A 16,553-nucleotide genomic window follows, 5' to 3' on the forward strand; every position below is an offset into this window, starting at 1 on the left:
AACCGTTTATTTAAGCACCAAAAAGTTCAACAAAACCATCTATGAATGAAAGTCTTCAGGCTTAATGCTAACATTATGCAAAAATAAGCGCAGATGTGATCATAATTCTAAAGCTTGAAAGAGCAACAGGGTTAACACAGAGCAGCAACACACGCCAACTGCAAAGAATTATGCTCACAGCCATATTTTTTTCTGCACCGTGGCAACATCAGATATGACTACAGCTGAGTAGGGGACCTTCTTGGACTCTTAATCTTGCTTTTAAATACGGTGCACGGCTTCCAAAAGAGCTCAATTCTGCCCAGCGTGTTGTGTTGTGCACAATTTGGTATGACACTGGAGGCAAACAAACAAAAAGGCCCGCTTACAAATGGGGGATGTAGCAGGGCCACGAAAGAAGACACCCCCCCCCCATCGCTATCGCGGAAGTTGGCTTTTGGTTGGCAGACTCCTGGCTAGTTTGCTTTTGCTGCCCCCTACAGCTTGATCGTATCAACTGTCATATTCCACCTTGTATGGAGCTCCTCATCGAATTAGTGTTCTGAACACGGTAGAAATTCAGTCTGGTGTTTTTCATTTTGAACGCAATGATGTACCAAAGAGAGCGCTGCTTGTCGCGTTGTAGTTTTTATCTTGTATTTGTATTTGTCCGTGCACCAGGGAGAAGTACACGCTGGAGCAGGACATCAGGGAGGCGGAAGAGGCCATCCGGCACAAGAGTGCCGAGGTCCAGGTCAGTTCGGCTGGCCTCGCTCGACCGCGTCCCCGCCGCGGGGTCACCGGGCTCGTCTTCTCCTTTCAGGAAATGCAGAACGAGCTGGACCGAGAAGCGGCCTGCCTCCAGGAGCTGGAGGCCCAGAAGCAGGACGCCCAGGACCGCCTGGAGGAGATGGACCAGCAGAAGCACAAGCTGGAGGACATGCTGAACGAGGTCCGGATCAAGTGCCAGGAGGAGTCTCAGATGGTGAGCGGGCGACGTTTAGTCAGATCGGTGCTTCTCGAACTACGGAGCTCCTGCCGAATGGTTTGTTAAAAATCTCCTCCGTCGTCGTCGTCGCAGATCTCGACGCTGCAGAGTCAGATCCGCTCTCAGGAGTCGGACCTGCACAACCAAGAGGAGGAGCTGAGCCGGGCCAGGGCCGACCTCGGCCGGCTTCAGCAGGAGGAGGACCAGCTGGAGCAGAGTCTGGCCGCCGGCAAGATCCAGCTCGAGACCATAATTAAGTCCCTGAAGGCCACGCAGGACGAGATCAACCAGGTGACGCAAGTTGGGCTCAACTTATGCAAAGGTCTCCGTACCACCTGTACTAGTCCTCCAGTAATATTCACGTCGCCCCCCCCCACCACCACCACCAAGATATTTCTATTCATAAATTTCTCTGCTCTCGTTGGACAGTCCGGATATTCCAGTAAGATAGCTTTTGTGAGGCAAAACTACCAGTGGGCAATTTGGTGCTACGAGTGTGTTACTTGGCAAATTAACATAATGACAACTTTTTCATTCTATGCATAAAATGAGCTCTTTTACAAATAATCTGTAAACCTTTATTTATTTTTTGGGGATGGGAGCACTGGCATCTATTGACAGAAATCTCCCGGGATCATAAAATGTATGAATGCTGTAATGTTGTGTGAATTAGTCAAAAATGTACTTTACTAAATGAATTTTGGGCTTGCTTAGTTGAACTCAAATCTGGTTTTAAACTCATTTCCTATGAAAGAAAATGTTTTGTAGGTTGAACAAATCTGACTCTGAACACGTCACAACCACCATTTATGTTTGAACTCGAAGGTTCCACCGTATTCATCTTCTTTTGTTAAACGATTGTGTTTTTCTTTTTTTCTTTTTTTTTTGCCTTTTGTGACATCCACGCTGTGTTGGATGAACGCGACCTGAGCGTCCAGGTCACAATTGCATCGCATGCATATTTGATTGAAATCCACATACGAAAGCAGCCTGGGTCAGATTTGAAAAGAAAAGTACTAAATTGTACGATCCACACGTTGCCGTATTGTGTGTGTGTGTGTGTAGGCGCGCAGTAAGCTGTCCCAGATCCAGGAGAGCCAGCAGGACGTGTCCAAAAGCATCGAGCAGTACAACGGAACCCACGGAGGAAGCATGACCAACCTGGCCGACATGAGCGAGGGCTTCACCGACAGGGAGAACGGAGCCTTCCCGTCGGTGGGCACCGAGGCCTCCCAGGCGCAGGTGACAAAAGTACTCGCCCTCTCCAGACCGAAACATATTTTACGACATCAAGTACGGCTCTGATTCGCGCCTCCTTTGGTCAAAGTGTACAAGTACAGACTCCGAAATGTTCTCACGGGTACGAGCACATTTGTACGTTCAATTCCAGCTATAGCAGATTTGCACACCGGCATTTTTTTTAGTTTTCAAAACTCCATTTTCAATATTCGTTTGCAGACGAGCAAAGCTGATGTTTCTGTCGGTATTCGAAATGTGCAACTTAAAAGTGAATAATTATCTGTCATTTCACAATGGAGCCTACAAAATGGCCTTGTCATGTTTCCCGATTGAATTTCCAAACTATTCCTCGGGGTTTGTCCCCATCTAGTAAAGTGCAGATGTTCGTTAAAGGAATGATTCGAAACAAAGTTCATCATGGCCATGAAATACATCATTTTAACTATAAAGTACAAGAAAGAATGGAGGAGAGCAATCAGCTGAAGTTGACTTTTATTTTTGATTTTTTTTTGGATGCTTCTGATTGGTCCAAGTTTCAAATGTTCGTAACTGATGTAGCGGAGACTGAACTCGCCTACATGGGAAATGAGGACGCGATGTTGGAAAAGTCCTAGTCAGAGAGTTCTTTTTTTGTTTGTTTTTTTTTTTTTAAATCTTTTCTTTTCCGCTTTGCGTCTCGCAGGAGGATCCGTTCAAAGTGAAGCCGTCGGTGTTCAACAGTCAGCCTCAGGAGCTCCACGTCGACCCCTTCCACTCGGAGGACCCCTTCAGGACGGACCCTTTCAAAGGTGCTTCTTCTCTTCTTCTTCTTCTTCTTCTTCGTTGCCGCTCGTCGCTCTTCAAGATTTTTGCCCCGTTGTCTTCCTCCTCCAGGAGACCCTTTCCAAAACGACCCCTTTGCAAAGCCGCCAGCAGCCTCTGCAGGTATGCATCTACACACTTTTACACCTTGTTTTAATTGTGGGGGGGGGGGGGGGGGGAGATCCTTTTTAAGTGCTTGTTAGAGGGAGGCCCGTGGTTAGCTGGCTACTGCACCCCCCCCCCCCCCCCCCCACCGAAAACAGAAAATAACGTATGACCTCGCCTACATACAAAAACGTAGCTTGGAAGCTTTCGGTAGCGTCTGTACCCCAAAGCGGAAGGAGGCCGCGTGGGCGCTGGCTTCTTTTCTCGAGGACGTCGACCCCAAGCGAGGCGTTTCCAGGCGCCGGTGGAGCGAGCGCCGTCACTATTAGGGCAAGATGGGCTCACGTGGGTAAAACGTCAGGCTTGTGGTGCCTTTTTATCGTCCTCGGTCACGCGTGTGAAACCTCAGGCCCGCTTCCTCCTCCTCCATCTTCGAGCGAAGTTTCACTTCTGTGCTCTCGATGGAAATTTGTCATCGAAATGAATTCACACGGCCGGCGAAACCGTGACTTGTGCTTTCCTTGAACGTTTTGGATGCTTGCTATCGAGTCCGTGACAGTTTAGTGGTGGCACCGCGCGTTCCACCGGAGTGACCACCAAGCCGCTGTTGGTTGCTCATTTTCTCTCAAAAGTTTAATGTTTACGAATACACTGCAAGAAATAAACGTATTATATACGTAGTATTTGATGTGGCCCTCTCCAATTGGCTGCTTGGGCCTCTGTTATAATTCTCTCCTCACCATCGTAGACAAGAAGGAGACTCTCATTCTTCTCCATGGTTGCTTGTTAGCGTGTCGTGTCTCAAGTCTGGCAGATGCAGTCAACGTGGCCTGCTTTTCATAGTTTCTCCAGGTTTGCAATTTTAAGAAGTTAACATAAACATTAATATCTCCAATGATAGGGGGGGTGGGGTCAATTTTATTTGACACTATAAAGAAGTGTACGGCGGACGACTAGTTAGCACGTCCGCCTCACAGTTCTGAGGAGCAGGAGTTCAAATCCCGGCCCCGCCTGTGTGGAGTTGCATGTTTTCCCCGTGCCTGTGTGGCTTTTCTCCGGGTGGGCACTCCAGTTTCCTCCCACATCCCAAAAACATGCATTCATTGGAGAGACTAAATTGCGCTTCGGTGCGAATGTGAGTGGGAATGTTTTTTTTTTTAAATCTGTGCCCTTGAGATTGGCCGGCGACCAGTTCAGGGTGTACGCCGTCTTCTAAATGGAGCCACCTTTGGCATTCCAGATCCATTTGGCGGTGACCCATTCAAAGAGACGGACCCGTTCAAGGCCTCGTCGGAAGATTTCTTCAAGAAAACCGCCAAGATGGACCCCTTTGCCACGGCGGACCCCTTCAGCAAGAGCGCCACGCTACCTTCCAAGGTGACGCCTTGAGTCATAACGTTGCAGCTATTCACTTTTAATCCATTTCGAAGGTTTCAATGTAAAACAAGACTTTTCAAACGTAGTCGGCAGTGTTAGTGCCGATCTTGGTGATCTAATGCCGCCATCTCCGGGGCTCTCTTAGTCATTACAGTTTTTTTTACAAAGCTGACTGGTGGAGACCCTCTCCCGCACGAACCCTCTGAAAACGTACTTGAATATAATCGTCGATTGCAGCCGCCACAAATTTCGATGCGCGTTTTGTCAGCGTGAGACATTTTGAAAATGGAAACCTCTGAGAACTTCCTTCCTTTCTTCTGCAGCAAATGAGCCATTTCACCAGCGGAGACCCGTTCTCCTCCGCCAACTCCAAATCCAAAGGGGCAGGTAGGATATTTCCTCCCTAGGAGGGTTCACGGCTTTTATTTATTCATTTATTTATTTTTGGACCGCGTTCCAGATCTGTTCGGCACTTTGGATCCGTTCGGCAGCGGCTCATTCAGCGCCAGCGGTAAAAGCAGCTCTGCCGGGTTCGCCGATTTCAGTCAGATGGGCAAGCCCAGGGACCCGTTCGAAGGCCGCGCCAGCTGGCTGCCGGACTACCAGAAGGTAACGCCAAGGAAGGCGTCCCCAAAAGGGGTGACGGCGGAATCGCTACGACTAATCAGGCGTACCTCCTTGTGGCCAGGCCGCGTTTTCAGATGATCCGTTCAGCAGAAAGAGCGACACGCCCGCCCTGCCGCCCAAAAAAGGAGTTCCTCCTCGGCCCAAACCACCCAGTGGTGAGCGGACAATTAAAGACGCGACTTCCAGAATGTTATACAGTTAAAGCTTGTTTGTCGTACGCGCCACCCCACATTTTTTTTCAGCATTTCTTAGTGCCGGTTTGTATTCTCTCGGTGTCAAGTAATGGGAGATCTGTCGTCCTGGTTTCAGGGTGTTTGTCACTCCCACTTGAAATTCACTGTCAAAATGACAACACCTGTGACAGAAATGAATCAAGGAAAGCAAACTGCTCTACCGAGCCGTCGTTACCGTTTAGAAGGCGGTGCGTACGAACGCAGTGGCTCACGTCTCTCCTTATCGGTGCTTTTTACTTTTTACTTTACTGTAGTGCTCTCGCACTGCGACACTCGCCAGGGACTTGTGGACCTCGGATTCCGACACAAAATAACGGTTTCAGACGAGCGAGTGGAAGCAAAAGCGGGGCCGTCGGTCCGTCTTCCTGTTAAGGCTAAAGAACGATCCACACAGGCCGCCTTTTTCCAAGCCTGCACTTCACCAACGCCAACAAAATGGACGACACGGAATTGTTCGTGACTGCTGTGTCCTCATTAAAAAGGAGACTGAACATTCCTGATGCTATTGTGCAGCTAGCAGGCCCCGCTCTTCACCGCTGGGATCGAGTTGGGGACTCCCGTGTGTTGGAACAATATGACTGGTGCAACAACAGCGTGCTCATTGAGACCAGCGACATTTGAGTGCATGTTCGTTAAATGCTGGCCCTTCTTCATCCCTGGCAAGCTAACTGTAGTTCCAATCACAGCTGTCTACATCCCACCAGGACGCGAACGCCGAGCTCTCTCTCTTGCTGAACGTCGTTAATGAACAGCAGCGGGGTTCCAACCAAGACTGTACTCACAAAGTTCCACCGCCATGTTAAATGTCCAACAAGGGATTGGAAACACTTTTGGCCACGTGTACGCCAGCGTTAAGCTTGGCTACAGGACCACACAGCTCCCCTTCCACACAGACGCAGATCCAGGCCCACCACAAAGACTGCAACAACCTGGCCAGAGACTGCACTGAGTGAACTTCAGGATGGCTGTCCAGCGTCTTCTGCAAGATCTTTCACTTCTCACTGGCCCAAGCCGTCATCCCGTCACGTGACGTTTGAAGTCCTTTGCAATCATTCCTATCCCCCAAAAACCAGCCTGTTGTCATCATGAAGTGCTTTGTGAGGCTGGTTCCCAAGCACATCAAAGACTGACACCCCCCCCCCCCCCCCCCCCCCACAACTTCGACTCCCGCCAGTTCACATACCGGGCGAATAGATCAACAGAGGACGTCGTCCCCGTCCCTCCGCACGCTGTGTTGAGCCACCTGGAACAACCGCGGGGCTACGCTAGGATGCTCTTTGTGGATTATAGCTTTGACCTTTAACACAATCATACCGGAAATTCTGTTGACGAAACTCGACATCCCGGGCAGCCCTCCCCTCACGTGCCCCTGGATCAAGGACTTTTTGACCAACAGACCCCAGACTGTGAGAATCGACGCTCACCTTTACTCCACCCTCACGCTGACCATCGGCTCACCGCAGGGCTGCGTGCCGAGCCCCCTTCTGTACTGTCTCTCCACCTTAGACTGCAGCCCGGTACGCAATAATAACATTGTCAAATTCGCTGACAACACAACAGTGGTCGGGGCTGATTTCAAAGGGAGACAAGGGAGCCTACGGCGATGCGGTCCAGAAGATCACAACGTGGTGTCCGGACAACAATCTGGCACTGAACACTACAACAACAAAGGAGATCATTTTGGAGGAACAGAACCAAACCGACTCTGCTGTTCATCAACGGTGAGTGTGTGGTGAGTCCATACATTCCGGTCCCTGCGAGTCCCAATCTCTGAAGACCTCTCCCGGACAGACGACATCTCAGCGGTCGTCTTCAAGGTCCAACAGCGTCTCCACTTCCTGAGAGTCCTCAAGAAAAACAACCTGGACACAAAGTTGCGGCTGGCCTTTTCCGCTTCATCCGTCCGGAACCCGCCGACGTGCTGCGTCTTCAGAGGACAAATCAAAGCAGCGCAGAACATCGTCGGCTGCCCTCTCCCGTCCGTGGCAGACGTTGATTCCTCTCGGTACCTCACCGGAGCTCGGAACATTATTGAGGACACTACACGCCCCGCTTCTCAACTGTCTGGAAGGTGTTACATTTGCACAAAAGCAAGGACTGACAAGTCTTTTTTTTTTTTTTTTTTTTTTGTCAGTGCACCTTCTAGTGGACAAAATTAGCAGCATAAATTTATTGAAAAATAGTTGTGGATGTGTCCTCCATCCCTACCAGTCTGATTGGAACATCTGATGTGCCGGTTCTGTCCAACGGGGCCGTATGCTCGACACCACTGCCATGGAAAGTCTAACGGAAGTTCGCAGAGATATTAATGTCATTTTACACCTTGATATGATGGGCGTTGGGGGCCTTCTCTGGTGCTCGGGGCTGCCTGGCGTATCGCATCACAACACCGATGGCTTTGCCACTCAAAATCGTGTTTTGCCTGTGCACGGTTGGGAAAAAAAAAATAGCTCGACATCGATCTAACGGGTTCACTGGATTGGCGTTCTATTGATACCTGGCCTTGAAATAAAACAATATATTTGATCTCAATCATCCCGTGTCTGTTCAACACCTGGCCCCAAGAAAAGTAAAAAGAAATATGACTTATGTGTCACGCATGAGAGGTTGGAGAAATATGTGGCGGCTGTCAAATGTCAGCAGTGCTTTTTTCCGTCCTTCCAAAAAAAGAAAAGAGGAGAAAAGCTGTATCATCCCGACATTACAATTCAAATGTATTATGTCGGCTTGTTAACTTTGCACGATGACATAGTCGCGCAGCCATCGTCTCGATAATGGCTCCAATGACTTTGTTGCGCATACGCTTTGCAGCTTTGATGTTGTTTTGCGCTTTCGCCGGCAGACACGCCCTGACCGGCTTCCTCCTGTCAGCGCGCTCGCGCAGTCGTTCAAAAGCAAAAGCGCAGACCTCGGCTTGCGTTGTCGGGTGTTGAGAAAACCTTTTCATGTGGCGGCGGTCCCTCCCACACGCAGACACCGGAGCAGCAGGTGTGTCAGGTTCATTTTTTGGGGTCACCTTTCATGAAAGCTGGTCGTGCAATTTGTGGTTTTGAAAGAAAGAAAGAAAGAAAGAACATGCAAATGAATTGCAGCTGGTGTAGCGGTTCATTTGCAAAACAGGGTGGAGTGCATGCCTGCGGTTTCTCTTTTGTGTGTGGCGGGGGTGGGAGGGGCTTCAAGAGGAAAAAACAGATTGCCAGGCACACGCTTTTTTGCACTTGTCGCGAGGGGGATAAAAATTATTGCCAACCATACGTGTGTGTGTGCGTGTGAACTTGTTGCCCGATTCGAGGTCGCGTGCAGTGTGACCAAGCGCTCGTGTGGTTTTTAACACTGTGAAGAGCCGAGTGGCGCTCACTTTTCCCACGATGCAACTCTTTGGCGTTGCCGTTCGTTCAGGGGCCGTAGTAGCGACGGCCCGGTTAAGCGCTAAGCGGATCGTCAAAGTCATTTTTTCGTGGCAAATCATGTGACGAGCTTTGTTTTGTTATCAAACCCTTTTTTAAAAATGAGGTGAACAGACTGTTTTCGTTCTGTTTTGCGTGTGTTTAATATGGAATGAGGCAGGCAGTTTTACATTTACACTGTTACCTCGACTTATGAACGTCCGTGGTAACGAGAAATTCAGCCTCCTCGAAAAAATATTGTCTCCAGTTGCAAAGGAAAATTCAGCATACGAAAGGCTAAAATAGGCACCGGGTTCACAGCCCCCAAATTCCACCGAACGCAAACATCCCGTATCTTGGTTTGTGTGGCGCAATAGAGCCGCTCTCTCGTTGGCTATTGGCGTATCATCTTCCTGCCATCCCATTGGCTAGGAGGGACGTCAGCTTTTTAGTTCCCTGGGACGTTGGAGTGTCGCCGAATTACATGCTAACTTTTTGGTTGCAAATTTATTCACCTTTCTTCGTACTTGTCTTTTCTCTCGGCTGTCAAACATTCGCCTCCTCCTGCGTCCCCCTCGATGCCCTTTGCTCGTCACCCTTCTTTTCGCATATTCGCCCAACGCCAAAGGTAAACAGAACATCATTTTTATTGTTATTTGTGCTTTATTTATTTTTATATGTACTTTGAATGCTTGTTTTTTAGTGGTGCGAGGGGGCTTGGAACACATTAGGCTATTTACATGTAAAATGCGCTTCTACTTGGGAAAAATTCACATTACGAAGCAACTTCCGGAACGGGTGAATTCTGTAAGTAGAGGTACTACTGGAGATGAGATGGTTTCAAAGCAAAAGTCGACGGATCTTTCTCGACCCGCTGAATTTGTGTCTATCGAGAATATAAGCACGAAAGCTCCCTTTCCAGGACACGAGTTTGGTTTTTTGCTTCTGTCCGTTCTTTGCTAACCGGCAGTACGTGTTGATTTCACCCCAAACGCCGGCTTCTGATCAAAAAGCGGATCAGTGAGTTTGACGCTTCTATTTGCTGCTTTTGTGACAGCGCAAGCCATGAAGCAAGACTCAGAAGGGGCAAAATAATTCTATAGGCAGATACAGATTTTTTTTTTTTTTTTTAACCTGCTGTTTGCTATCCACTCTGTGAACTGAGTCGTCCTTTTTCATGATCGCGACGCAGTTTTCTACTGCCAATTTACTTTGAGGCCTGAATTTTTAAAGAATTGTGACTGGTGCAACCGGACCATGCATTGAATATGACATTAATATTTGAATGAGGGTTCACGAGCTTTATTCTCGTAGCAGTTTCCCCCTGTTGACAGCGATTACCCAAAGTTCTGTTGTCAACAACAGTGCCGACGTGGCCACAGACCAAACCAGCTCGTCAACCAGGAAACCGTTGAGAGCGGTCGTGCTGGTTTTTGGGGGTTTCGTTGTTTGTCATCCGCTCCTTCTGCTTCCGACCAGTTCTTCTTCTCTTTGTGACTACACGACATTAAACGGCGTAAACGTGCATCCAAGCTGTTGTGAAGGGAAAAAAATTGCCCAACCAACCGCATCCCGATGTCACTGCGATTGTCTGGCGACCGGTTCAGGGTGTGCCCCGCCACCTGCCCGTTGACCGCTGGGGTAGGCTGCAGCACTCCCGCGACCCTCGTGAGGATAAGCGGCTAAGAAAATGCAAGGATTGACCCTGATCTCAGTGCCATCCAAATAGATGGCAAACATTGAAATTGTGAAGTAGTAAGCAGAAATGTAACGGTGTGCGCAGGAAAGACAACGCCGGTGAACACGTGCGCCCCGGCGGACCCCCCCAAGCCGTGCGACCCCTTCCTGCCGTTTGGCCGGGACGCCGCCGACCCCTTCCAGAGTAAAAAAGGGCTGGGGGACCCCTTCAGCGGCAAGGACCCCTTTGCCCCGCCGTCCGCAGCACCAGGTAAGAACACCCCCCCCCCCCCCCCAGCGTCATTTTGCTGACTTTGCACATTTTGTCTCGTGCGACTTTTGCAATTCCTCCAAGACTTGACGTGAAGATGGTCTCTCTCGCTTCTCAAGCATCCCCAAAATTGGCACTTTTCAATGACTCAATAAAACTCTTCTCGCTCGAGTTATACGTATAACATTGCATAAATGTATCCAGACAACACTAGCCCAATGTGTTGTTCACTCGCTAATTTAACGGACTACAAAAAATTGCCCGTTTCTGATTAATAACCCATCCGTGGGCAGCGTCCCATTTTTGGGACGTTGTGATTTTCACCCATATTATCCTTCAGTACATCAAAATATGGAAGTGTTTTAATCTGAAGCCATAATTTGGTATCCGGAGAGGATAACTCATCGGTCAAGGTTAGCACGGCGTTATTTCCCTTTTCTTCCTTGCCCCAAGGACACGTGGCGCGTTTTCCAAGAGAAGAAAGGGAGAAAAGTCAGTACGCAAGCAAGTTTGCTCATCCATCAGTATTATTAATGCGTACGTTTGGTTCTCGAATAAGAATGAATTAATCAACACATCTCGAGTATGTATGTACCCCTCCACAGAACTGATAACATACACGTCTTTTTTTTTGCCCTTTCTTTTATGCATGAAACGAAACAGAAACGTCATTTCCTTGATTGTGACCTGTTAGGAGACTTTGATCTCAATAAGGCAACAAAATTGCCACGACTCGCCGACCAGGCTGACTTGAGCGTATCTCACCCGACGTCTTCACTGGCTTTTGTACGTATGGCAAACGGGCACATTTTTGAACCTCGAAGCGAAAATCGCGCCTCACGCCTCCGTCCGTCGGCGTGACGAAGACGCAAACTTATCACGTGAGACGTCTTAGACGACTCAAGTGGTCGAGATTGTGTTGCCAAGCTCCTTCCAAAAAGTAAGGATAACGGCCACACATTGGGGGGGGGGCAAATTGAGTGTGGTTGGGCATTTTGGGGGGGATTGCTAACTTGTGTGTGTGTTGTTTCATCCTTGACAGGACCTGACAAGGTCAAGGTGAGTCTGACTTTTTTTTTTTCTTCCCCCCCCCCAATAACACTGGCAGACACGGGTAGAACTCACAGGTACAGGTCCAAAAACCACGTTGCAAATTTTCAGTCATCTGACACGTTGTCAGAACGGCACGTTTGGCAAATTGCCGACAGTCTACAACTAAATTGAATTGAACATCACTAATCAAGTAATCTTTCCTGACAATTTGGCAAAACTGTAGCGCCTGCGTTTTCCCAGCTGTGCCAGGACACTTCAGTGTCTGTCCGTCGAAAGTCACACTTTGGCCCCTCAACAACAAGCCAGGAGGCTCAATCAAGTCTTTTGCAGGATCAAACGCACATCTAAAAAAGGAGTTTCCATGTCTGGCTGTATCGAAAACGTCGTGAACTGGCGAGTGGGAAGACCACAATCGGTATTTTGGGGTTTTGCGGAGGCGACGGACACGCCGGCGTCTTCGCACTTGCGTTGCATTTCACATCAAATTACCTTGTCAGATGTGTGATATGTATTTTTCAGGGTAAAGTTGGTGCATGACATTTAGTTTTGAGGCAAGGTTCTCAGTTCAGGTGACGTGTAACTTTAAACCCCTGGACCACCCTCGCAGGAGGTGAAATCTGTGAAGCGGCTACCAAACTCTTTGGAATCATTAATACATATATTTTAAAAATGTATGACCCTCCTCCCCCCACACTCCTAATAACCTGAGCCATACTGTTATAAACACTTTCTATACTCTTTAATATACAGTAATGTGTACAGAGTTTTGTTGTTGTTTTTCGTTTTGTTTTAACCAAAAATTACAGCATACACTAAAAATCCCACGAGATTTTGATGAATATGACAAAAAATGCAGTACACTGATTCTGCAATAGGTAAAGCATGAAATAGCGAGGGAACACTGGACAGCTCAAGTGTCAAACTCACAGCCCGAGGGCCCATCTTTTTATGAATATTTAGTCATTCATATTTAGCATCTGCCACACTTGTATTTCTTGGAGGCTCTGTCCTACAGCACCAGTGTCAAACTCGTTTTTCTCGCCGGCCGCATCGGAGTTACGGTTCCCCTCAGAGGGCCAAAGTTAGGACTGTGAAACCACGCAATCGTCTAATCGCTGCATTATATTTACACGTGAAAATTATGAACTACTCTTGTAATGGGTTTTTTCAGCTATTGTTCAAGTTTGGTAACACAAAAATATGTATAATATCTCAACATTATTATTTGTAATCCAAGACAGAGATTTTTGTAAAAATGTTCACGAGACTCATGGAAGTTGACTGGCCGCGTCAAATCACGTGGCGGGCCGGATGGCGCCCCCCGGGCCTTGAGTTTGACACCCGTGTTCCTACAGGGCCACAGGAGCCAATCATAGCGCAGCGCCGCACGTCCTGGACTCGGTAATATTGTGCCCTGGGAACCATGTGGGAATCCCACCGGGTCCGCTCAGAACTGTTCAACGTTGTGCGTGTGCATGTCTGTGTGTGTTTGTTTGTGCGTGCGGGCGTGCGGGCGCGGCAGTTTAACAACGAGGCGCAGCAGCTGGAGTGGGCCAAGCGGGAGAGCGAGCGAGCCGAGCGGGAGCGTCTCAAGCGTCTCCGGCAGCAGGAGCAGGAAGACCTGGAGCTCGCCATCGCCCTCAGCAAGGCCGAGATGTCCAACGCGTGACGCGGCGGCTCGCCCGCCAGCCCGACGATCAATGTAGATTATTAAAATATTTCACACAGACACACGATGAACTCTCCCGGGATGGAGGGGGGGGGAAAAAAAAAAAAAAAAAAAACCGCAAACCACCTCTTTGAGTTTTGCGTGGAGACCAAGCGACTTTTTCTCCTCCAGGCGCATCGGTTAGCATCTCCTCTTGCTAAAAGTTGACTGAATGGGATTGGACGCTCTTCTTCTTCTTCTTCTTCGTCGTCGTCGTCGTCATTAATGACTCACTGTGATGAGAGGACAAAAAAAAAGGTCAGACAAACAAATCTCCATTTTTGTGTTCCTTCAACCCCTGCGGTCCCGCAAACTGGAGTCACTGGACCGAAGGTCCAATCCCGCCACTCCCGCGCAACAAACGGGCGGACGCGCGGAAAGTTAGCAGCTAGCCGAGCGAACTGGCGGTTTTCACCTCGTCGTCGTCGTCGTCTTTCCGCCGACCTTTCGACACGCTTTTCCATTTCCGGTGCGGGTCAGTCGGACGCATTTTCCAGACGCGTGCGCGTTAGCTTCGTCGACGACTCGAACACGAACGCTCATCGGACCGTTGACCGGCGACCGGTCTCGGGTGTGCCCTGCCTCTCACCCGCCGTTAGTCAGCTGTGATAGGCTGCGGCGGGACGGGTGGATTGCCACTGAATGACAAACGACAGCGTAGCGCTAAAGCAGTATTACCTGGTAATTGCACGTTTGTACCATTTGGATGACGTCTTGAGGGATTTTTTTGTTTTTTAGGAAAACGACTTTTTATTTTTATTCTTTTTTTTTTTTTTTGAACCACTCCTAAACTGTTTTAACTTTCGTTGTTTTGGATGATGTGACTGAACAAACTGCCGTACTTTACTTATTTATTCCTGATGATGGCAAAGTTTACGTTGCGCTCCTTTGAAGATCAAAACCACTTTACGTTTGTCAGATGTGATTTGCTGCGCTCGGGCGACGCTACTTGAAGAGAAACAAAGGCCACGGTTGTGGTTTTTAAAAAAAAAAAAAACACAAAAAACGTGGTCTCTGTCAAGAAACTTGAATTTTACACTATCGTGGCTATCGTCAAACGTCCGAGTGAAACAAGATGCTGGAGAAACAAAGCGAGAAACCTTCAAATGTCCGTAGTTTTGTTTTGTTTTTGTTTTTTGTTTGGTTCCCCCCCCCCGCCCGGTGTAAATTCGACGGGGACTGGACTGAAAGCCGACTTGAAGCGTACAAGCTCAGTTTTTCTTCTGGCCCTGCTACAAATTTTCAAAAGAACTAAAGTCCGATAGAATTTCTATTGTTGCGTAGAAGTTGTATAGAAACCCGCAGCCAAAGTTCTATAGAACACGTTGTTCTGTGCAAATTCTATAGAATTTTTTTTTTTTTAGCAGGGAGTTTGTTTTTGCGCTGTTTTGTTTTTTCAAATTGCAAAGGTTCCTGTTAATGTGAAGTGTCAGAAGATTGGTCGCCTTCAAGTTCCTATGCAGATGTCGCTTTTGCAGAATATCAAACAGCTTCTCACCGTTTTGTTGTTTTTGTTTTCTAATTGACACGAACGACCATTTACGCCTTTGAAACAATGGATTGCTTCCAACGCGCTTGTTTCCGTTTGCCCGGACTGCTAACGTTGTAGGCACATTTTTACATTTTCGGGATTTTGAAAACTATGATGTGAAGTAACCAATGGCTAACCGCCGCCTGCTAACTTAGCACACTAACAAGCTAGCATTGTAGCATGCTGTGCCATTAAATCAATTTCCAGGAGTTTCCCGGATTCACTTAATGGTGTCCCTGCACGCTAGGCTAGCTCGTAGTCTAGCTCGGCCTAATGTTAGCTTGTTTGTGTCGTACCGCCTGGACTGCTAACTCTGTAATACATTTTTATCATTTTTATGTAGTGTGCAAACAAGCTAGCATGCAGACAGCTAGCTACTAGCTATCAAGGTAACAGCTTCAGGTGCTGTTAGCATGTTTGTTTTTTGCCTGAAATGCTAACATTTTTAGATGCCTGTTTTCATTTCGGCTTTCTTGAGTTAACTAACACATATCACTACGATGTGATTTGGTTCATCGCTAGCCGTCGGCTAACAAGATGGTGGCTCAGCTGGTGCTCCTGCTGTCTCGCAGGCTAGCTTTATTCATGTCAGCTGGTTGTAGAAATGTCACTAGTGGGCTTTTCAAAATATCTCTGCAAGCTAGCCAGCGGCTAGCGCGTTAGCCTCCTCTTTTTCAACGTAGCAGTGTTGCCTCAGCTGGCGGCAAAGTCGCCGCTAATGAGCTCATTTGTGTGGATCGGATATTACGGAAGTTGCTTTGTCGCCGTCATCCTTTCTGCGTTTATGCTAAGCTAGTTAGCTCGCCTCTTCCGTTGAGCCCTACTGTGAAACGTCGGCTTTGCGCCTTGTACCGCTTTTTGAGCGACGATTGTTGGAACCGTTTATGCTGTATTTGTCTCCCTTGTGCAATAGTCGTTTTAATTACGTCATGTTTGTTGTTTTATGTTTTTCATCAGTTTGATGCACTCGCAGCTTTTGTTAAATTTGGGGAAATGAAACATTTTTTGGGGGGTTGGGGGCTAAGAGTGTTACGAGGATGTTTTTAACCGTGTTTTCCTGACGTGTACTTTTTTTTTTTTTTTCTGTTGCTGAGCTGTTTTGATCCAGATGCTGTGTATAGTTTCACATTTCTTGTATAAAGAAAAGGTATTACATTAACAATCGAGTAGACAAACTGCTCGCCTTCTACTCGATTGGATGTTTGTGTCGAAGAAAAAAAGAAAATGATTCTACCTGATGTGTGTCTTTTTATTCCTTTGCATGCATCCAAAAAAAAAAAAAATAATAATAATTTTCTGTGAAAGTAGTAGAGAAGACATTCGAGTGAGATGGAGGTAGTACTTGAAAGTATGACACATTTTCCCGTGAGTGTGATACTTTATAGTCCCTCCCAAAAGTCGCTTTGCCAAAACCCGACGTCGAATCCCACCTGGTGCTGCTGCTGCCATCGTGCTTTGGGGTTTTGGGATTTGGACTTTCAACAAGCTGGAAGAAATTCTGAACGGCTGTAAGCACAAAATCAGAGTTCGGCTGGATAGGAAAAGTCGACGAAAACGTCAGAACTGAATTTGGGCTTG

General features: G+C 47.8%; 1 protein-coding gene across 8 annotated transcripts in view; it reads left to right on the forward strand.

Annotated features, from left to right (window-relative positions):
• The window catches only part of LOC133503357 (epidermal growth factor receptor substrate 15-like 1), a 28,640-nt gene extending 12,427 nt beyond the window's left edge, over positions 1 to 16,213 (forward strand). For 2 of the 8 annotated variants that reach the window (XM_061824898.1, XM_061824900.1), the window contains exons 14-26: positions 661 to 733; positions 803 to 964; positions 1,061 to 1,258; positions 2,033 to 2,209; positions 2,889 to 2,994; positions 3,080 to 3,130; positions 4,353 to 4,489; positions 4,813 to 4,876; positions 4,950 to 5,098; positions 5,178 to 5,271; positions 10,519 to 10,683; positions 11,726 to 11,742; positions 13,259 to 16,213. In XM_061824898.1, the coding sequence (XP_061680882.1) occupies positions 661 to 733; positions 803 to 964; positions 1,061 to 1,258; positions 2,033 to 2,209; positions 2,889 to 2,994; positions 3,080 to 3,130; positions 4,353 to 4,489; positions 4,813 to 4,876; positions 4,950 to 5,098; positions 5,178 to 5,271; positions 10,519 to 10,683; positions 11,726 to 11,742; positions 13,259 to 13,405 (1,540 nt within the window). In that variant the 3' untranslated portion in view covers positions 13,406 to 16,213. Of the gene's footprint in view, positions 1 to 660; positions 734 to 802; positions 965 to 1,060; positions 1,259 to 2,032; positions 2,210 to 2,888; positions 2,995 to 3,079; positions 3,131 to 4,352; positions 4,490 to 4,812; positions 4,877 to 4,949; positions 5,099 to 5,177; positions 5,272 to 5,603; positions 8,026 to 10,518; positions 10,684 to 11,725; positions 11,743 to 12,066; positions 12,501 to 13,091 lie in introns of those variants that run through there. The other 6 variants (XM_061824899.1, XM_061824903.1, XM_061824902.1 and 3 more) reach the window with 6 other exon arrangements.
• The last annotated feature ends 340 nt before the right edge of the window (positions 16,214 to 16,553 follow it).

Source organism: Syngnathoides biaculeatus, chromosome 7, assembly GCF_019802595.1.
Source record: "Syngnathoides biaculeatus isolate LvHL_M chromosome 7, ASM1980259v1, whole genome shotgun sequence".
In the NCBI taxonomy this organism is placed as follows: domain Eukaryota; kingdom Metazoa; phylum Chordata; class Actinopteri; order Syngnathiformes; family Syngnathidae; genus Syngnathoides; species Syngnathoides biaculeatus.